General features: G+C 38.8%; 1 protein-coding gene across 1 annotated transcript in view; it reads left to right on the top strand.

The window, feature by feature from the left end:
- Positions 1-14574, top strand: part of LOC134753621 (SID1 transmembrane family member 1-like) — a 30324-nt gene extending 15750 nt beyond the window's left edge. The window contains 10 exon segments of the mRNA XM_063689557.1: positions 1175-1283; positions 2526-2637; positions 3008-3190; positions 3766-3886; positions 4591-4713; positions 5536-5652; positions 6411-6543; positions 9802-9927; positions 10470-10548; positions 12455-14574. Of these exon segments, the coding sequence (XP_063545627.1) occupies positions 1175-1283; positions 2526-2637; positions 3008-3190; positions 3766-3886; positions 4591-4713; positions 5536-5652; positions 6411-6543; positions 9802-9927; positions 10470-10548; positions 12455-12631 (1280 nt within the window). The 3' untranslated portion in view covers positions 12632-14574.
- Positions 14575-23678: the final 9104 nt, after the last annotated feature.

Raw genomic sequence — 23678 nt, forward strand, 5'->3', positions numbered from 1 at the left:
GAGGGAGATCGCAGGGACACCGGTAAATATACTTACACAGCGGAATGTATCTCACCCCCCTCGACACCTCACGACGCGGCCAACGTGTCCGTCGCAGACGACACACGCCCATCATTGCGGAGGCAGAGAGCTCGCAGCGGTGTCTAGTGGGCGAGGGAGATCGCAGGGACACCGGTAAATGTAAATACCAGTACATTATACTCAGACACCCACTTTGTCAGTAGAAAAAGCCGCCAAATTAAAATTTTCTATGGGACTACAACCCTTTGCGCCTACACTTTTTAAATTTTCCGCCTCATTTACTATTATATAGGTCTTTCTCAAAATTAGATTTGTAGGATACTTAACATTAAGTTTTCTTGTCAGATTTTTCAGATCAAATGGAAGGTAGTTTCATCAAACTGGCCTTCATGCAGCCTAGAGTATCTGACGTGACCGAACTGTCATCTGACGTGACAGAGCTGTATTCTGACGTGACAGAGTTGTGCGGTAAGCATAGTGGTGTGTGATGACGTCATTGGGCCAATTTGTTGTGTTTGTCATTACATACCATTACGCTTACTGTAGTATATGTGCGTTGCTTTAAGGTCTGTGCATACCAGATGCGTTCCCGTAGACGCACACGCGGCTTGTAATATACAGACACTTATAAGAGACGGCACACCGCTTGATGACGCGTGCGTGGACGGCTACGCACACGCAGCCGGTGTGCTCTAGCCTTTATACTTGAGGGTAGTACATAAAAGGACTAATATGAACTAAAGCTAAACGCTTTCATACTATGGAATTCAGCAGCTCTAAAAAAAACTCATCAACCAACCAATCACGTGTCGCCAAAGGATAGAACAAAAGATATCAACCCGATACTATTTAAAGAATAAGAAGTGCATTGATGGCTTTTGTACTAACTTTTTATCTACTGAGATATTTACATAACTTTGTTTAATTATTTCGGTTTTGTAGTAGAAAAAGTATTATTATAGTTGATTCGTTGAAAAAGTATTGTTTACAGTAGTGATTGAATATAAGCTTTTCAATCTCGTGCCTTACTTAAGCCACTCAGCAAACTTCGTGGCCTAAACACTCGACTGACAAGTTATATGACGATTATACTATAATATGTGCGAGTCTCACGTGAGTTTTATAGTTAAAATATGATCTGACGTCGTTGCAGAATGCAGTTCATCATCAGACACGGAATCGGACTATTCCACATTGGATGATATCAATCGGGAGAAAGATCTCAGGATAATGGGGAGGCTGTGTGTCGCTAACTTAGCCAGGTGGGTAGCGGGTTCCATCTGGACACTATAAGGCCGAGAAATAGGCAATTACCTATTACCGCGAGTGTGGATTAAAGGGTCGAGCGAAGCGAGGCCTTTTAATGAACACGAGGCCGGTAATACCTATCTCGGCCGAGGTTCATCGTCAGAGACTGAGTCGGAATATTATACATTAGATGATATCAATCGAGAGCAAGATCTCAGTATGATGGCGAGGCTGTTTTTAGTGGAGTGGAGTGGTCCACTGTCCGTCTGTCTGTCACCAGGCTGCATTATCTCATGAACCGTGATAACTAGACAGTTGACATTTTCACAGATTATGTAGTTCTGTTGCCGCTATAACAACAAATACTAAAAACAGAATAAAATAAATATTTAAGAGTGGCTCCCATACAACAAACTTAAATACTAAAAATTAAATTTGTACGGAACACTCGGTGGACGAGTCGGAATCGAACTGGTCCGGTTTTTATTGTCATATAATATAAGCTTGTTTCCATACTTTTCCAGTCTGGTAGAGATCCCTCTTAGGGATAAGTTCGCCTTTGTACTACTTTTAGCTGATGTAACCTTGATTTCTTTCTTTTTCGTACAATAAAGTGTTTACTTACTTACTTAAAGCCTGACTAGAAATATATGATCATTGTCAAGAGGGCGCTGTTATTCTCATGTATAGGGTGACAGTTCAGTATAGTTTGAAAGAAAACCGTACCGTAGAAAGTTAGCTTGTTTATCGGTGTTCAACAGGATACATTTCGGGGAGTGTGCGATGGGATTACATAATTTAATCCCCCCCATCTCCATTCTGTCACCGTGGGACTAGACGCGGACTTGCGTTTCACCCTTACGTCGTTACTCTGCCACTGATTCGTACTAAGCGCTATGCATCCAGCTTTATCATGCGAACGGCTAAGGAGTGGAATTCACTTCCTGCAAATATATTCCCAGTCCACTATAACTTGGACCTTTTTAAATCAAGAGTGAATAGACATCTTTTAGGTAAGCATGATCCATCCTAGACTGCATCGGCACTTACCATCAGGTGAGATTGCGGTCAAATGCTTGCCTTTTTTTAATAAAAAAAAAAAAAGAAATAGTTCCAGTGAAATTCCGCAACATGGCGCGTGATCATATATTCCTGGACAGGCTTTACTTACTTTTGCCCTTTTGGATTTGGGTGTATGAACTAATATTTTTTGACAAATAAAATTTACTACTAGTGACACATGACAAATGTTTTAGGTGTCGCCCGCGTGTATTGCAAGCGCGCTCCAAAATGTATCTCTGGAACGTTCTGACGGTAGCTGTGTTCTACACACTGCCGGTCATACAGCTGGTGGTTACATACCAAAGGGTAAGTTCGCTCAAAATGTACCTCTGGAACGTTCGAACGGTCGCTGTGTTCTACACACTGCCGGTCATACAGCTGGTGGTGACATACCAAAGGGTAAGTTCGCTCAAAATGTACCTCTGGAACGTTCTGACGGTAGCTGTGTTCTACACACTGCCGGTTATACAGCTCGTGGTGACATACCAAAGGGTAAGTTCGCTCAAAATGTACCTCTGGAACGTTCGAACGGTAGCTGTGTTCTACACACTGCCGGTCATACAGCTCGTGGTGACATACCAAAGGGTAAGTTCGCTCAAAATGTACCTCTGGAATGTTCTGACGGTCGAGAATTAAACAATTATGTTTTAAATTAATTTCACCATGTTTGTTACAGTTGCTCAACCAATCAGGGAACGCAGACTTATGCTACTTCAACTCTTTATGCGCCCATCCCCTACTGGCGCTCTCTGACTTTAACCACGTGTACTCTAACCTTGGTTATGTGGTGCTAGGGGCGCTATTTCTGGCCGCGGTGTGGCGCAGGCATGACTGGTACCAGGCCCGGCTTAGGCGAGAGGTAAGGAATTGTACTTTTTTTGGGATGCTAGACTATAATCTAATGACATAAGGAATTTTTTGTCGGGATCCTAGACTACAATCTATGAAGTAGTAATTTTCTGGTGGGATGCTAGATTATAATTTTACGACTTAAGGTTTTTTTTGTGGGATCCTAGACTACAATCAATGACGTAAGTAAGTTCTTGGTGGGAAGCTGGACTATAACCTTTTGACGTAGGAAATTTCTGGTGGGATGCTAGACTATAATATTATAACTTATGATTCGATTGGTGGTATGCATGACTATACTATTATGACGGAGGACTTTAGTTTAGTTTAGTTTATTTCTTTCATAATGATAAATTACAATATAAATTATTCTTACACTTATCTATATGAATTTATATTATGATCGTCAATTATTTACTGGTGAGAACCTGCACTGTAATCTTTCTTATGACGGAAGAATGTTTTGGAGGGATGCTAGACTATAATCTTATGACTAATGACGTATTCCTTTGTTGAAAGAAAAGTACAGTCAGCGATAAAAGCTTCTATCAAAAATGAAATTTTTGACAAAAAAAAATATTTCAGAAAGAACTGGGCATACCTCAGCACTTCGGACTTCTATACGCCATGGGCATAGCGCTGGTCAGCGAAGGCATGCTTTCAGCTGCCTACCACGTTTGTCCCAATAGCATGAATTTCCAGTTTGGTGAGTGTACCTTGTGCATAGTGTTTCATACACATAGATTAGTATTTAGTCTTCCAAATGCAGAGATTCGCGTTTCAAACGTAAAAACTCGCGTTCTAAGATTGACAATCTACTTTTTAGGGTTCCGTACCCAAAGGGTAAAAACGGGACCCTATTATTACTAAGACCACAGAATAATAGTACTACCAATACCGTACAGAAAATTAACTCCTTCACAAAAGTCAGATTTAGGTATAAAATTATACCTATTCTCGCCGCCTGCAAGCAAAATTGAAACTTATAACCGCGCACGAACCGTGAATCTTCTTTGCGCTCCGCAGTTATATGACCGAGCTGCGAGTGTCGGCACGGGGTTGTCACGCCACAAGTGTTTGTACCAATACCTACTGATTTATTATTTTTAAGATAAATATGTAGGAGTCACAAACGTTGATTTTGTAAACATAATTTTTGTATCCAGAGATAGTATGTCTGATTCTCACGGAAGTAGGTATGCCACAGAAGTACTTATTCCTTTGAAAATATTTCGGTCAATATAGTGCGGAATTTAAAAAATATGTTATTTCAGCTTCCTTGTTCTTCCGTTTATTCAGACATCCGTAAACAGAACAATATCTATAGTTTTTTTGCGTGATGGCACGGAACCCTTTGTGCGCGAGCCCGACTCGCACTTGGCCGGTTTTTTAAAGGTTAATTTGTTACAGACACATCATTCATGTACGTGACATCGGTACTGTGTATGGTGAAGATATATCAGTCCCGGCATCCGGATATCAACGCGAGGGCACACGCCACTTTCGGTGTGCTGGCACTCATCATATTCGTTGGTAAGGAGCCCGGTATCGATTTTAGTCGCAAAAATGTAAAATTGATAGATTTATCATATCATATCATATCATTTATTCCATTGTAATCATGTTCATTTGTACATACTGGTATTACATACAGTAGTTACATTACTTACATTTAGTCGTCAAAATTATACACGTTTTGATACGTAATAAAATTACCAGTACTGGTTTCTTTTTACGATAGCGACTGCCATCTGACCTTCCAACCCAGAGGGGAAACTAGGCCTTGTTGGGATTAGTCCGGTTTCCTCACGATGTTTCCTTCACCGAAAAGCGACCGGTAAATATCAAATGATATTTCGTACATAAGTTCCGAAAAACTCATTGGTACGAGCTAAGGTTTGAACTCGCGACCTCCGGATTGCAAGTCGCACGCTCTTACCGCTAGGCCACCAGCGTTCTCGATGTAAAAGATCGTATATGATCTATAATTGTAACATATTTGCTGTGACTTATTTTTCAATAGTGATTTTTAATAAAAGATACGTCAAGATCGCTTACCTTCTTTCTAATGCTAAAAAACGAACTAGGTATAGTTAATTAATTTTTAACAAGCAGAAACGTCTGCGATCGATGCTATTAAGCTTAGATAGGTAGATGTCGCTAGGGTCCCCTAGACCCATATAGTGGGAAGATTTGCTGACTATGGATGAGGTCTTGGTGGATCAGTTGGCAGAGCGCTGGAGTATCGATCCAGAGGCCGTGAGTTCAAGTCTCACCCAAGGCAGTAATTTTTTCCACTTTTAAATTTATTCTAAGCTTAGGTATAGTAAGTTCTCAAATGGTTTCGCCTTCCAGGTCTGGTGGGTGTGCTAAACGCTAACGTGTATTTCTGGGTGGCGTTCACAATCCTGCATCTCACCACGTGTCTCATTATGACCTTCCAGATTTACTATCTTGGCAGGTTCCGATTGGGTGAGTTGAGTTGTCAAATATGACCAAGTGTGACAAGGAGGGGGGAAGGGTCAAAAAACCTCGAAATTTGTGTGACGTAATGACGTAATTAATGGATGAACCCTTTCACGACGAAAGTCGCTAATAATGGCGTTAGTGCCGACCGCCATAAGGTACCTTTAATCCTGGAATGTCACATATTATAGTTAATTCACAATGTTTAACCTTTCGCCGGCGTGTGATAAGGATCTATTAGTCAATAATAAAACCCTAAATAAATAAATAATAATAATTGTAAAAAAACCCTTGTTGTGGCAATAAATTATCTATCTATCTATCTAAAGCCTGACCAGGAATATATGATCACGCGCCATGTTGCGGAATTTCATTGGAACTATTTTTTTCATACTATACTGAACTGTCACCCTATACATGAGAATAACAGCGCCCTCTTGACAATGATCATATGGGGCATTTTCTATGAAAAGGGACTTTATTGTCGATGGCGCTTACGCCGCACAGCGTCGCGCGGCATTGTATATGTATCGGAGCATCGTTTATAATGGCGTAAGCGCCATCGACAATAAGGTCCCTTTTTATAGAAAAAAATAAAAATACCACATATATTACTGGTCAGGCTTTATCTATCTATCAACTTTTTGCGCTTTTACCGAGGACGATTTTTATCTGTTATATACGGCACGACCGAGGTTTAAAGCCACGATTTTTGGCCACCACAACCAATACGAAATGTTAAACTATTTTTTTTTCTATAACAGATAGCGGTGTGATATACCGCGCCACACGAGAGCTGGTTTCAAGGCCAATAGCCGCCATAACACCTACGTATGTTGGGCGCTGCGTGCTGCTAATAATAGCCAACTTGGCCAACTGGGCTATTGCGGCTTACGGGTATGTAGTCATTCGCTCTTACCTCTCTCGCCATAACACCTACATATGTTGGGCGCTGCGTGCTGCTAATAATAGCCAACTTGGCCAACTGGGCTATTGCGGCTTACGGGTATGTAGTCATTCGCTCTTACCTCTCTCGCCATAACACCTACATATGTTGGCCGCCGCGTGTTACTCGTCATAGCCAACTAGACCAACTGGGCTATTGCGGCTTACGGGTATGTAGTCATTCGCTCTTACCTCTCTCGCCATAACACCTACATATGTTGGGCGCTGCGTGCTGCTAATAATAGCCAACTTGGCCAACTGGGCTATTGCGGCTTACGGGTATGTAGTCATTCGCTCTTACCTCTCTCGCCATAACACCTACATATGTTGGCCGCCGCGTGTTACTCGTCATAGCCAACTAGACCAACTGGGCTATTGCGGCTTACGGGTATGTAGTCATTCGCTCTTACCTCTCTCGCCATAACACCTACATATGTTGGGCGCTGCGTGCTGCTAATAATAGCCAACTTGGCCAACTGGGCTATTGCGGCTTACGGGTATGTAGTCATTCGCTCTTACCTCTCTCGCCATAACACCTACATATGTTGGGCGCTGCGTGCTGCTAATAATAGCCAACTTGGCCAACTGGGCTATTGCGGCTTACGGGTATGTAGTCATTCGCTCTTACCTCTCTCGCCATAACACCTACATATGTTGGCCGCCGCGTGTTACTCGTCATAGCCAACTAGACCAACTGGGCTATTGCGGCTTACGGGTATGTAGTCATGTCGCTAGTGGAGTTATATACCGAGCCACATGAGAGCTGGTTTCAAGGCCAATAGCCGCCATAACACCTACGTATGTTGGCCGCTGCGTGCTGCTAATAATAGCCAACTTGGCCAACTGGGCTATTGCGGCTTACGGGTATGTAGTCATTCGCTCTTACCTCTCTCGCCATAACACCTACATATGTTGGGCGCTGCGTGCTGCTAATAATAGCCAACTTGGCCAACTGGGCTATTGCGGCTTACGGGTATGTAGTCATTCGCTCTTACCTTTCTCACCATAACACCTACATATGTTGGGCGCTGCGTGCTCCTAATAATAGCCAACTTGGCCAACTGGGGCTATTGCGGCTTACGGGTATGTAGTCATTCGCTCTTACCTCTCTCGCCATAACACCTACATATGTTGGGCGCTGCGTGCTGCTAATAATAGCCAACTTGGCCAACTGGGCTATTGCGGCTTACGGGTATGTAGTCATTCGCTTTTACCTCTCTCGCCATAACACCTACATATGTTGGGCGCTGCGTGCTGCAAATAATAGCCAACTTGGCCAACTGGGCTATTGCGGCTTACGGGTATGTAGTCATTCGCTTTTACCTCTCTCGCCATAACACCTACATATGTTGGGCGCTGCGTGCTGCTAATAATAGCCAACTTGGCCAACTGGGCTATTGCGGCTTACGGGTATGTAGTCATTCGCTTTTACCTCTCTCGCCATAACACCTACATATGTTGGGCGCTGCGTGCTGCTAATAATAGCCAACTTGGCCAACTGGGCTATTGCGGCTTACGGGTATGTAGTCATCCGCTCTTACCTCTCTCGCCATAACACCTACACATGTTGGGCGCTGCGTGCTGCTAATAATAGCCAACTTGGCCAACTGGGCTATTGCGGCTTACGGGTATGTAGTCATTCGCTCTTACCTCTCTCGCCATAACACCTACACATGTTGGGCGCTGCGTGCTGCTAATAATAGCCAACTTGGCCAACTGGGCTATTGCGGCTTACGGGTATGTAGTCATTCGCTCTTACCTCTCTCGCCATAACACCTACACATGTTGGGCGCTGCGTGCTGCTCATAATAGCCAACTTGGCTAACTGGGCTATTGCGGCTTACGGGTATGTAGTCATTCGCTCTTACCTCTCTCGCCATAACATCAACAGATTGCGGATATTACATATATACTCAAAATTTTAAATGGTAACATTGATTGTCCTAAATTGCTCGCTAAGCTCTCCTTCAACACTCCATCTAGACCTAAAAGATACTTCCCTCCCCTCTCAATTCCATTTTCATCACGTAATTACAGAAAGAATAGCTTTCTATTGCGAGCTGGTAAAAGTCTAAATGAACTAACGAAAGAGTGTGATATTGACGTTTTTAATAGTAACATCACAACTATAAGACGGATTCTGGCAAACAAATTACCTAAGTGAGCGAGTCGTATGCGATAGCATACTCATAATAATATTATTGTATCGGTCGATGTATTTTATTAATAAGTTTTGTTTTTCTTAGCTCAGTATATTAAGAGTATTGAATTGTGGTTACTTAATAATTAGGTATTCATATTTTGAAATTAGTTTTAGTTGAATACGTTGTAAAATTTTAGTGCTAACCACCAATTATGTGTTAACTTGTTGCTATTGGTGGGAACCTATAATTGACTTTTTGTTATTTACTAATATAACTATTGTATAATTGATAGCTGTTGGTTCTCCGAAAATAAATAAATAAATAACACCTACATATGTTGGGCGCTGCGTGCTGCTAATAATAGCCAACTTGGCCAACTGGGCTATTGCGGCTTACGGGTATGTAGTCATTCGCTCTTACCTCTCTCGCCATAACACCTACATATGTTGGCCGCTGCGTGTTGTTTGTAATAGCTAACTTGGTCAACTGGGCTATTGCCGCTTATGGGCATAACATCATCATAACATAGAGTAAATTATATCAGTGCCATGTTAGTATGGGTCAGATTTTGGAAGCAAAATTTGACCCACTTCCCGGCTTCCGATGAAGCTGAAAATTTGCATACAAACATAATTACATATGGAAATCAAACGATAACGCAATATTATGATGACATGGAGCTGATCTGATGATGGAGACGGGAAGTGGCCATAAGGACTCTGTGATAAAACAGCGCAAGCTTAGAATGATCTCGATGAGTACTAGCTGCCTGTTAAAGGCAAAAGTACACTCAGCGATAAAATGAATGAATGAAATGAAATGAATTAATAAAACGAATGAACGAAATGATTGAATGATATAATAAAAAATAATAATAATAATAAAAATATTTATTTCCATGAAATAAAACTATGAAAACGGATTATATCGCGTATAGTCACCCGTTGACCACGAACGCTGTAAAGGGTTCGAAACGTCGGGATGTATTATAAATTCAATATACGCGATATAATCCGTTTTCATAGTTTTATTTCATTACAAATCTTATTTTATTTACTGTCCACAGCGTGGCGCAGCATAGTCGAGACTTCGCTTCACATCTACTTCTAGTGCTGATGAGCAATCTGTTCCTGTACACGTTATTCTACATTGTTATCAAGTTGCTACACAGAGAGTCGATACGGTGGTACAGGTACGTTACATTATTCATAGAGTAACTTATACTAGAGCGGTACTGTCATAGTAAATTTTGTAACCCCAGTAAATTCACTGCCATCTGTCGACACACTTTAAAACTAAAAATAAATATTTATAAAAATACGATAAAATATATTTAAATATGGATAAATCATTTTTTTATTTGCATTAATTATTTTTATATGATTTTGACCCATGTTCTTTCACTGGTATGCGTTAAAATTATAAATAACAAACGAAACAGTCAACGCCCTCTATACGAGTGTAGGCCAAAACTAGTGGCGCCATCTGATCGAGAATCAAATTTTCGTGATTTTCGAGGCACTTTTTTTCCTTAGACTGTATCCATCTATTACGGAGTTATATCTATCTTTGCATTATTATAGGTTTCCCCTGTCGTCATGGCGCTTACGCCGCACAGCGTCGCGCATTGTATTTATATCGGAGCATCGTTAATAATGGCGTAAGCGCCATCGACAATAAGGTCCCTTTTTATAGAAAATACCACATATGATAATGTATGTTTGTCTGTCGCAGCTGGGTGTTCATAGTGCTGACGTACACCACCTGGTTCAGCTCCAGCTATTTCTATTTGGACCAGATCACTAATTGGGCGGTATGTAACATTATTGTTGTTTTTATTTTACAAGCTTTTATTTATATCTATTATCAAATTTTATATTAAAGGAAAAAATGGAAAAAGTTACACTTCCGGCAGGATTTGACTTTTTCCATTTTTTCCTTTAATATAAAATTTGGAGTATCGCTCGCAGACGTATCTGCATGTTAAAAAATTGATTTTAGTATGGGTTAGCACATTGTTAGTGGCGAATTCTCAATGCAACTTGAGACTCCGGTGCCGTTAAAAAGATGTAATCGTCTTACGGTAGATGTCGCTTTACGCCACCCCAAAGGCGTGTATACATAAGGGAAGGAATGGAAAGATTTACAAAGTTCTGGTAGGCTTCCGTAGCTCAATTGGTTAAGAGCAACGCACGGATTGCGGAGGTTGCGGGTTCAAATCCTGCCGGAAGTGTAACTTTTCCATTTTTTCCTTTAATATAATATTTGGAGTATCGCTCGCAGACGTATCTGCATGTTAAAAAAATGATTTTATATCTATTATCCGTTGTTTGAAGCATATTTAATATTTGAGGGAGAGTGATGCTGTTCGACAGAGACAGACAGACAGACGTAGCGATTCACGATTGGCTGACACCTAGCGCCATAATATTTCCATCACCAGTTTCCGTTTCCATTTTTAATCCCCTCCACCAGCCCTATTTATCATGCCCTGTTACGATGTATATTAGTGTGGGTAAAATCTTGGAAGCTAAATTTGACCCACTTCCCGATTTCTGATTGAGTTGAAACTGCATACATATGTGACATTTTCAACCAAAAGGTACCACATTGTCGTTTGTCAATAAGGTTGATTTCAAATTGAAGCTATAAGGACATAGCGCCTTATTGACAACCGACAATAAGTACCCTTTTGATTGAGAATGGCACATATGTAATTCGGATGACAATGCAATATGTATTATGATGACATGGAGCTGATCTGATGATGGAGACAGGAGGTGGCCATAGAAACTCTGTGATAAAACAGCGCAACCAGATTGTGTTTGGGGTTGTTAGAATTTTCTCGATGAGTATTAGTTGCCTGTGGAAAGAAAAGTCCGCGATACAAGCTTGTATCAAAAATATTTTTTTTTTGACAAAAAACATTTCCGAGTCTTGATAACATAATTTGTCTATGATATAAGCTTCCAAAGTGCAAGTAGTGTAGATATGATGGTTCTGGAACAAAACTTTTCCGCCAGAGGGCGCCACTTGTTAGTTTCGAAAAGATCTGACAGAGGGCGCCACTTGTTTCGGTCCAAAACATATTACAGGCATATCTACATTACTAGCGTGGCGGACAAATACCTAAAGTGCGCCAGAACTCTCATATCTACACTACTAGCGTGGCGGACAAATACCTAAATTGCGCCAGAACTCTCATATCTAGACTACTAGCGTGGCGGACAAATACCTAAAGTGCGCCAGAACTCTCATATCTACATTACTAGCGTGGCGGACAAATACCTAAAGTGCGCCAGAACTCTCATATCTACACTACTAGCGTGGCGGACAAATACCTAAATTGCGCCAGAACTCTCATATCTAGACTACTAGCGTGGCGGACAAATACCTAAAGTGCGCCAGAACTCTCATATCTACCCTACTAGTCATAGACATAGTATATACAAGTAGTTATAGACGCGCCATCGACTCCACCGAGCGACCGGGGTGAAGAGAAAGAATATTCATATAAAACTTGGGCAGCATAGGATTTTTTCTCTTTCACTTTTATAAATTTCGGTATTTCGCCATCGCATCCATATGATGCCACCCGGTCGGTGATAAGGACAAAACATGGCACTATTTTCTCTTTCCTCTTATAGGAATCGCAATAAGACTATCTTTCTCTATCAAAGAATGTCAGGTCCTTGCTACTAGTGCATCCTTTTTTGCAGCTAACCCCGGCCCAATCACGACAGAGCAACCGACCGTGCTCCCTACTTCAATTGTACGACGCTCACGACATCTGGCACTTCATGTCTTCGATCGCCATGTTTTTCTCATTCAACATGTACCTGACGATAGACGATAACCTCATGGATACGCCGAGGAGCGAGATTATGGTGTTCTAGTCTAGTTAACACTAGCAAATGTGACGTTTTCAATCAAAAGGTACCACATTGTCGCTTGTCGATAAGATTGATTTCTAATTGAAGCTATAAAGAAATGGCGCCTTACTGACAAGCGACAATAAGTACCCTTTTGGTTGAAAATGGCACAAATAATACTAGCAATGGCAATAACCACATACAAGGTGAAATTTTAACCAGTGCGCAGTGACTTTATAGGTCATACTGAACAACTTTTATTATGGGGCCAATGCCGAAATTGCGGAAAAAAATTAGCAGTTTCATACATTCCGGGTGATGTGATGCCGCTGATTTGGGTTCATCCAGTTTTTTTGACCCCTCTACCCCCCCCCCCATCCCCGTCACACTTGGTCACATTTGGCAAACCCCTCCCCCCCTGGTGTGACGTCACATTTTTTCAATGAAATCGGCAAATAGAATTAAGTATTATTAACATTTTATCAAAATATTTTTGACAAAAGAAATATTAGTAATTTTATAACCCAAAACAGATTAGGAATGAAAATTAAACGATTAAAAACGATTATCGTTCCAAAAACTTCTTATTTACTGTACAGCGAATAAAATAATTTAAATAAGTTAATGTGACGTCACAAAATGTGTGACTCCCCCCTCCCCCTTGTCACAACATGTCACACTTTCTTGCGTCTGAACGTGTCATGTAATTAATGGATGACCCCTTTCTATGGGACAGCCAAATTTTTATTCGCGATTTCGGCATTGGTCCCATAATAAAAGTTGTACAGTATGACGGATAAAGTCCGAGAGTATGGCTACGAAGAGTGATTAAAATGTCACTCTGTATAGTAGGAATTTTCTGAGGTGATTTCTTGAGTTTAAAATCCTAAGATGTTAAACAAAAGGTATTGTTTTTATGCAGTGGTCAAAAATGGTTACTGCTTACCATTAGGCGGGCCGTATGCTTGATTGCCACCGACGTGGTATAAAAAAAATCTCAAAAAATTCGAACATAATGAGGGCTAACGCGTATGAATTCGCCGCTAGGGGCGCTAGTGTAGATGGTGGTCTTTTCCATAGTTCGAAATGTCAAAATGTCACTTGTCACTTCAATGACTGACAGCTGTTCTTTAGTTTTTTGCATGTCTTTTGGACCACCATCAACAGAGGCGCCAACTGGTGAGCAAAAAAACGATAGCCCTCATTCCAGATGTCATTTTAAAAGGACAAATTCAAATCGAAATTTGAATTCTTATAGTACCTATATTAACGAAGGTTCCAAATTTAAAACTGCTGTAATGGCTCGGGACTCGGGAGCTTGTACCGTTTAACCCTTTTCTTGGTAAAAAAAAGTTAGTTAATAAAAAATCTAACACAAAAATACAAAAAGAGGGTGTAAAGGTATATTGTAAGATACATTGTCGGAGTTGCTTGACGACCGCCATCTTGGCGACATCGAGTCGGGATTAATTTTTTGTTTTTGCTCATTAACGTTATTTGAAGTGTAATACTGATAGCTTATTATGCAGTAAACTAATGAAGACGTGTGCGGATAATGAAGAATTAATCTAGATACGAGTTTATCCAACGTTTTGGCGTCAACGCCAAGTAGCTCCACGTGGCCCTTGTATAGTTGCTATCGCTATACAAGAGCTCATAATATCACAACTACCGAACAACGTCGTGCTCTAAGAGCATTTGGTATTTCTACCTCTAACCGTATCTGGATAGAGCCCTAGAGGCCATAATTGTATTATTTATACTTTTACCGTACACTGGCTGATTTACATCAAGATTGAAGAAATATAACTCGATCCCACTTTGACGTTGGCGAAATCATCGACAGTATCGATGGAGCCATTCTACATAAAGATTGATTGAAAGATACATTGTCAACTGAGCCGGTTGGTAAGAAGTTATTAGTCAGCTATGGACTGGAAAGCTTGGCTGTATGAAGCTGATTTGTATTAACGCAAAATATAGCTAAAAGGGGCCCGCTGACTATCAGTCCGCCGGACGATATCGGCCTGTCAGTTAGAACAAAAATTTGACCCGAACAACTGACAGGCCGATATCGTCCGGCGGACTGATAGTCAGTGGGCCCCTTTAGGGTGAAACCCCCTGTTTACTCAATAAATGAAATGATTGATCAATTAATTTAAGGTGCTTAATCAGATTATAATAAATAAATAAATATTATAGGACATTCTTACACAGATTGACAAAGTCCACGGTAAGCCCAAGGAGGCTTGTGTTATGGGTACTCAGACAACGATATATTTATAATGTTTAAATACTTAATTCTCTGTCTAAATACTTAATAATCTGTGCTCATCACACAAATAAATGCCCTTACCGGGATTCGAACCCAGGACCATCGTCTTCACAGGCAGGGTCACTACCCACTAGGCCAGACCGGTCATCAAAATAAAGTATATTCAGACGCGGGAGTAGCTAAAGCGAACAAGGTAAGCCTTATTTACAATAAAAATGGTACTACTTTGCCGCACTAGTGCTATAATTAGCACTTTACGTGCCTGTCGAAAATTTAAAGGGCCTTTTTGTACTGTGAAACGTACGATACATGTGCGAATACGTAATTCGCAACTTGTATCCATTTAAAACACTCCCTTCGGTCGTGTTTTAATTTATCACCATTCGTTGTGAATTTCCTATTTGTCGTACTTGAATCGTAATTCATTAACTACTTCACGTTTTGTCTGATTGTTATTATTAAGAGAAAAAAATCATAAAATGGTAAGGTAAACAAATTTAATTTTGAAATAAAACTATGAAAACGGATTATATCGCGTATATTGAATTTATAATACATAATAAATATATATATACAGTATCTTTCATTTTAACATTTAAAACTTTCGCGGTTTAAACACATATTAAGAGCCAACAGGAGCTCAGCGAATTCTCAATTTTGAGATTTCGAAGTGATTATTGCCGTCGCGCTGACGGAGGCGGCGCCGCCATATCCCCGTGTGTGTGGTGCACGCACACAGACGCGCACGTCATTTGCGCTCGCAGACCTTATGCTTGCAAGTCGCGTCGCGGCCCGCTATATAGGCATATCATAGGCTATAGGTACCTAGTTCTTACAAACTTTTTCTTCGGTTAACAACTCGTTAGCTTAGCTCGCTACCACCACTGAGCGTTTACTTATTTCCTGTTATTGTGATTTAACTTCTTGATTTTAGGTAGCTGAATTCAATATCCTTCTACAACCTGCAATCCAATTAACATTTTGACTTTTACAGAGAGTACAAAAACAATCGTTTCTTTTCTGATTTCCGTGCGGAAAGTATCAACTTTCGGCACGCTGTGCTATTAGTACCTACATTGTTACCCCCGGAGTTACACACAATGGTTTTCGTTACACTTGTGATGAAAAACTAAATTTTCAGGGAAATAATTATAAAATACGGTGACATTTCAAATATTCGTCCGCCATATTGTCATTTCTTGACAGGTTAGGCATCTAAGACCTTCGGCATTCAGCCGCGATTGTTTTTTTTTTTGTAAAAATATTTTAAACGGCTATTAAATTAATCCAATTAAATATTATAAACAAAAATACTAAATTATAATTTTCAGTATTTTTGAAGTAAAACTCCCTTACACACCCTTATACTTTAAACAAAGTATTTTACTTATAACTTACTTGGTTCGTACTTTGCATGAATTAGTGACATATCTAATTAAAAAAAGAAAGCTATAACTCCCGCGGGAACAATATAGGCCTTTTCTCTTCAGTACACCTGCATGAAATAAGATCTTTTCGAGCAAGTGTGATGAAAAACAAATTTGCCGCTCTCCGGCTTCGTTGAATAGAAAAAAAGAAAGCCTCAGGTTAGATAAAATTATCATAACAAAGAAACATGTGACATGTGATATTTCTTACGTTGATGTAAATATACAGTTTTATTAATGGTCCGTTTTTTATTTATAAGTCAGATTTTGATAAAAATAGGTATGTTTCAAGAGCTCCTAATCCTCTTCGGAATAAATATGAAACCCCAATTTGGGACAATAGTCTACAAAACGTTCAAGGTGGTGAAAAATATAGTGTACGCTGTTCGCATAAAAAAACCGCAAATCGATGTACAGGTTAGCCGTTTGGTACACGTATACTAGAGGTCAAAACAAAATGTTTGACCCGCAGTTCCTAAATAAAAAATTCCCTTGGGAGGGGAGTGCTGAAACTTTTTTTTTGTAAAAAAAAACTATTTTTTAAGACCTATCGTATTCTTCTCTTATCTATCATACGAAAGGGCTTTTTGAAGCGATTCTGAAAATATACCACATCATTACATTTTAGCCATTTTTCTTAAATTGAAACAAAAAAAATTTTCAAAACATACCAAGTATATAAGTAAGTATAAATAAGTACAATATACAACAAATGATAGGGATTTTTTTAGGAACTGCGGGTCAAAAATTTTGTTTTGACGTCTTAGTATGCGTTTGCCAAACGGCTAACCTGCACATCGATTTGCGGTTTTTCTTTGAAATTGGGCTGCCACTTATATTTACACATTACACATTAGATTCGGAATGATGTCTAGAAAAATGTATTCGAAGCGTTTATTCCCACATAAAAAAAGTTCAAAAGCTATTAACAAAAAACGGCCAAGTGCGAGTCGGACTCGCGCACGAAGGGTTCCGTACCATTACGCAAAAAACGGCAAAAAAATCACGTTTGGGAGCCCCACTTAAATATATATTTTATTCTGTTTTTAGTGTTTGTTGTTATAGCGGCAACAGAAATACATCATCTGTAAAAATTGCAACTGTCTAGCTATCACGGTTCATGAGATACAGCCTGGTGACAGACTAACAGATAGATTGACAGACAGACAGACAGATATTATTTAAAGATATTAAATATTAGAAAAAAATATGGTGTATTTAAAACATATCATGGAATATACTACGGTTATAAGTTGATAGTATGTAAAGTTATTTTTTCAACAAGTTAGGCAATTATTAAGTAACCACATTTTTCTCGAACTTTCCTCTTTGTTGTAAATTAAAAAAAAAAAAAAATTGGCGTAAAACGTATTTCGCCTCATGGAGCCCTTTTCATATACATACTTAATAAGATCACGTCATAAACGTTTTAATAAAATTAATACTTTGTTTAAAATAAATTTTAGAATAATAGTGAAAATTGTAAAATATAAAACAATATTTTAACCAAAGTATTACAAATTTTTTTTACAATCAAATGTATGAATACGTACTTAGAACTGATACTTTTCTAAATAAAGAATAAATTGACTAAATTGTGTAATTAATTTTTAGTGCAAATCACCACAATTTGCTTCTAAAGAGCAAACAGTGACCAAAAATTATATATAATTTTAATGTTTCGTTCATATATTCAGATTTGGGTATGAAAATGTAGAACTATTATTTCTAAAATAAATTATTTGTCCCTAATTTACACAAAAGTTATACCAAATTTGATCTCATAGCAACAGATATGTAGAAATAGAGGCAAACTGGACCGCATAAGCCGACTTTTCCCCTCCCTTTTTGTGGGGTAGCCAGGACTTAATCTCGTAACTAGTGCGTCAGCTCAGCTTTGTATGAACCAAGGAATAATAAATCGTGTTAAACGATATCCCCTGAGGCCAAAGTGCATACTCACTTTACTTACTTCGCCTACTAAGAGGCAAATCGCGACTTTGTTATGGTTTATCGATCTTATCACATCACTAGATTATCGACATTCAATGTCGACTATTGCCCATCACTTTTCTGTCTGTGTACGTATTTAGAAACTTGACCCCGCCCCTAAAATTAGTGCGATAAGGACAACTGCAGCTTTGGCGAAAAATCCTGCGTAAAAATCTCAAAAATCGAGGTTTTGTACCCGACTGTTTCCTCCTCCAAAACTTAACCAATCGTAACCAAATTTGGAAATCTAAATGATTATGAAATTGTCTGTGTCGGACTGTTTTGATTTTTTGGCTAATTGATATCAGTTTTGAATACCACGCCTCTTATTGCGGCATAGTCAGTGAGGCCATTTTTGGCCATGTTTTAAGGGCTCTAGCGCCTTAAAAAACAAACATATCAAAAAAAGCAAAACACACCGACACAGATATTGACAATATTAATCTGTGTTGAAAAAATCATTGCTCTAGCTTCAAAAACCACGGAGGAAACAGTCGAGTACGTTTGTATGGAGAAATGACCACTCCTGTTGGCTCTTAAATCACATTTAGAAACGGGTCTATCGCGAATTTATTTTGTTACCTTTATTTATATATATATGGAATGTATTATAAATTCAATATACGCGATATAATCCGTTTTCATAGTTTTATCTCATGAGTAACTATCGCGGTAACCGCGAAGACAATATTAAATTTAATTTTGCTATGATTTAATGATCTCAAACTATTTGGGCCGATTATTTGTGTTGTTTTCAATCAAAAGGTACCACATTGTCGCTTGCCATAAGGATGCTCTGACAGTTTACTCGTATAAAGATACAATCCAATTTCGTCCTTATGGTAAGCGACAATGTAGTACCTTTTGCTTGAAAACGTTACATTTTTGTTGTAGTTATAATTCGTAAAGAATTAGATAAATTTTGATGGATATACAGAATTCTCTATCCAGTATCCCTAGTGTTAATTTAATTCAATAGCGTGACGTACCCGTACCCGATGTGACATTTTGTATGGGATTTTCAGTTTCCAAAACTTCCCGCTTGGCGCGCTGTTCAAAATCCCATACAAAAATAGACATAACGCGAACGCGTCACGCTATCGAATTAAATTTACACTTAGGGTTTTGTAGAATAACTATCGCAATTTTACTGCCCTTATGCCTTTTGTGTAATTTACGAACTCTCAGTTAACATCGTAGGCGATGGTATAGTTAACGCTATCTCTACTGAGCTTGTTCACTTACCTGTACTAACAATGGCATTATGTTAAACAGAAGCCATTATTTCTTTTGTGTAAGCGCGTGGCCTTTGTGCCTGAGCGCGTGGCCATTGTGTGTGAGCCTCAGGCACAAAGGCCAGGCGCTCAGGCACAAAGGCCAGGCGCTCACACAAAATAAATAATGGCTTTTGTTTAACAGAATGCCATTGTTAGTACACATAAGTGAACGAGCTCAGTAGAGATAGCGTTAACATGTCATATTCATATTTATCTTTTCACTATCAACCGCTTTAAAAAAAAATTGGGGTGTACATAAAGCCTCAGAAATAAATACACGCACTAAGAGCTCAAAAATATCCACACACGATTTTTTAGACTGAGCTTTTCAAATCCATTCCATTTTTTCATGTTACCACCTTAATAATTGTTAAAATACAAATAATGCGTTATATTAATTTTATATATATTATTTTAGTAATAAAAATTACTTGTTTTTATAATCACATACAGGGTGTAACAAAAATAGTGGGGATCCGTTTACGGGCATATTCGGTATCATCTTTGGTATCGTGTTCTGATTATGAAAAAGTAAAAAAAAAATGTCGCGAAAAAAATTGGGATTGTTGGGCGGCTCGAACGACTTGCGCCATTTTTTTTTTTGCAAAAAAAATTTTTTTTTACTTTTTCCTAATCAGAACACGATACCGAATATGCCCCCAGGCCCCCACTAATTTTGTTACAACCTGAATATTTAGGTAGATATAGTTGGTCAAGCAAATCTTGTCAGTAGAAAAAGGCGGCATTAAAAAATGTAGGCGCGAAGGCATATCGAAATAGAAAATTAGAATTTCGCGATTTTCTACTGACAATATTTGCTTGACCAACTATATTAACTATGTTATTAATTATTATACAATGAAATTATTAGAAGCTTGAACTTATTAAATACTCCTACACTGCCATGTCTGCAGAAACCACTTTGATTATGTAGCCTTTGACCGCCAATGTCTTCTTAAAAAAATCAAGCAAATTGTGCCATTTTCAACCAAAAGGGTACTTATTGTCGCTTGTCAGTAAGGCGCTATTTCCATATAGCTTCAATTAGAAATCAACCTTATCGACAAGCGACAATGTGGTACCTTTTGATTGAAAACGTCACATTTGCTCCGTCCTCATCTGTCTCGTATAATGTCCAGTCAAGGGCATAAATATATATACATTCCCAAAGTTAAAAATATGTGTACGCTCTTACACTTTAGACAATAAAGTCGTGTTCACATATTTTTGAGCCATTTGTCTGGATCGATATTTTTGCCTTAGACTGTCAATCATCCCATATATGTAGAAGTATGTATCCCATATATTTATTTATACAGGGTGGCTAAAAAAGAAGTGCATCCCCGTTGCCAGGGAGGTTTTGAGATTATACTGAGCAACTTTTACTATGGAACTAACCATGAAATCGCGAAAATAGTTATTTACGATACAAGTGCGGAAAAGAGGAAATTCGAAACGAGAGACGATAAATTAAATTAAATCGACACGAGTTGCGAATTACCTATTCGCACGTGTATCGTACAACGTTTTACAGTACATATGGCTATTTAAACTTTCGACATATGCACGAAAAGTGCTCTTTTACGTACTAGTGCGAGAAAGTAGCACCATATATACTGTAAAATAATTTACCCTCCCATAGAAAATGGACCAGCCAAAATGTATGAGTCAAATCTTTTTTCGCGATTTCGGGGTTGGTCCCATAGTAAAAGTTGCTCAGTATAATCCCAAAACCTCCCTAGCAACGGGAATGCGCTTATTTTTTAGCCACCGTGTAAAATATATATGTATGTTTATATTAGTAGTATATATGGGGCATTTTCTATGAAAACGGACCTTATCGTCGATGGCGCTTACGCCGCACAGCGTCGCGCGGCATTGTATTTATACCGGAGCATCGTTAATAATGGCGTAAGCGCCATCGACAATAAGGTCCCTTTTTATAGAAAATACCACATATTATACAGTTCTGGACTTTGTAATGTATGTATATGGAAAGGTATATGTTATTTCCGGTAATAATCGGGAAGTTGATTGTTGACACTTATGAGTATTTCAAATACATTACCCCATGGAGACTATATAAAGGAGCCTAATCTCTATGTATGAAAAGTGTCCATCAAAAAACAGTAATTAGGCGGCGCCACCATACACCGAAATACTACCAAAAACAACCTACGTAATTTGGTCGGGTTATTTGTTGCCTTATATGCATGGAGACTGTATAAAGGAGCCAAATCTCTATGTATGAAAAGTGTCCATCAAAAAACAGTAATTAGGCGGCGCCACCATACATCGAAATACTACCAAAAACAACCTACGTAATTTGGTCGGGTTATTTGTTGCCTTATATGGTTCATGTTATACTCATGTCCCAGAGCCTAACTAGAGATTAGGAACTATTATTTAAAGCTGAAAGCGGTCACTTTTGCAACAATTCTGCCATAAGAGATTGGCATCCTTTCTATACCATCCATAACATTACCCTTTATTTAGACGTTTGGCGTTTAAATTTTTGCACGTTGCGTTATGTTTTTGTATTTTTAAATATAGATAATTAATATGATTTATTTTACCACTAGTTGTATAAGTAACGAGTGAATGCATAGCTAGTCTGTCAAATAAATTTAATTTTACAATAATTGTATTTCATTTTATCCTGTACGTATCTGAAACGATCTTATTTGTAGAGCCATAAGACAGTGGCGTAACTAGGCGTGGGTGAAGTGGGCCGTCGCCCACGGCCTCGCGCCCCAAGGGGGGCCTCGCGCGAGGCCTCTTTGGGCACAGTAAAAGAAAAGGGCCTCGCAGATGCGTTTACGCCCACGGCTAGATTAGTTCACGCTACACCACTGCCATAAGAGCGTGTCACATATTATTGCGGCCTTCGAAGAGTAACATATTATTGCAGGTGACCACAGAAATATCAGGTGACTGTTCCAAACCATTTATTTACAGTTTGTACTCGTAACGCAAGTTTTGGAAGCATTGAAGGCAAGCCCGGCTTTTGGGCTTGTATGGAAGTACCGCCACTGAATACAGCTGCGATCGTGGTCTACAAATGGACTCGCCGGAAGATCACCGCTGACACTTAGGTCGGCATTATGCTGAGGCGAGCCCATTTCGTGGTAAATACTGCAAATATGTTTTAATTTAAATTTTAATACAGTTGCTCAAAAAGTGCTACTTTACGTAGCTGTTTAGCGTGCGGAAAGTTGGTTTTCGCGAACTCGTGCTTTTTACTTTTCCAATTTTTTAAAATTTATACTTGTTCCAATTCATGACTACTTATTGATGAGTGTTAAGAGGCCGGTGTCGATTTTAGTCGCAAAAATGTAAAATTGATAGATTTAGTCGGTGAAATTGTACACTTTTTGTTACCTAATTGAAATAACAAGTAATGGTTTCTATTAGCACGTCTTCTTATCTTACCTTTTATCAGATCATTTTTTTGAAAACAGACTCACTAAATTAGTAATGTTGGCTTTTCTGATGGACGTTTAGGTATACGCGCGTAAAGCACTGATTTTGTCGCTCTTATTTGTAAATTTCGTAAAGTTTGGACGGCTAAACATGGTAATTTTGTATTACACATATCCTGTACTTACATTTTTATTATTATGACTTTGAACTAGTGTAAATGAAAGTTAGACGAAATCATTTTTCTCCAGAAATTACTTCAAAACAAGTGACAATTTCTCTGAAAATCGCCTGAATTTCAACATAATTTTGATACTTAAACAATCTACAACATTTGCTGAAACTATTCTTATACATCAATTTGTATAATTTACCACCATAAACTTTTGATGAATGTTTAAAAACTGCCCCTTCTTTTCATATATTACCGGTGACGCACGCTCGTGACCTCATTATTAAAAGGCAAGATGAGAAGACGTGCTAATAGAAACCAATACTTGTTATTTAGATATTACGTAACAAAACGTGTATAATTTCAACGACTAAATCTATCAATTTTAAATTTTTGCTCCAAAATCGACTACGGCCCCTTAATATTAGTTTCCTTTAAACGTCGTAATCAACATAAAAACCTACTGTTAATGTAAGAATACGAAAAATATACAAATTTTATAATTTAA

The sequence above is a fragment of the Cydia strobilella genome, chromosome 27, assembly GCF_947568885.1.
Source record: "Cydia strobilella chromosome 27, ilCydStro3.1, whole genome shotgun sequence".
Lineage (NCBI taxonomy): Eukaryota > Metazoa > Arthropoda > Insecta > Lepidoptera > Tortricidae > Cydia > Cydia strobilella.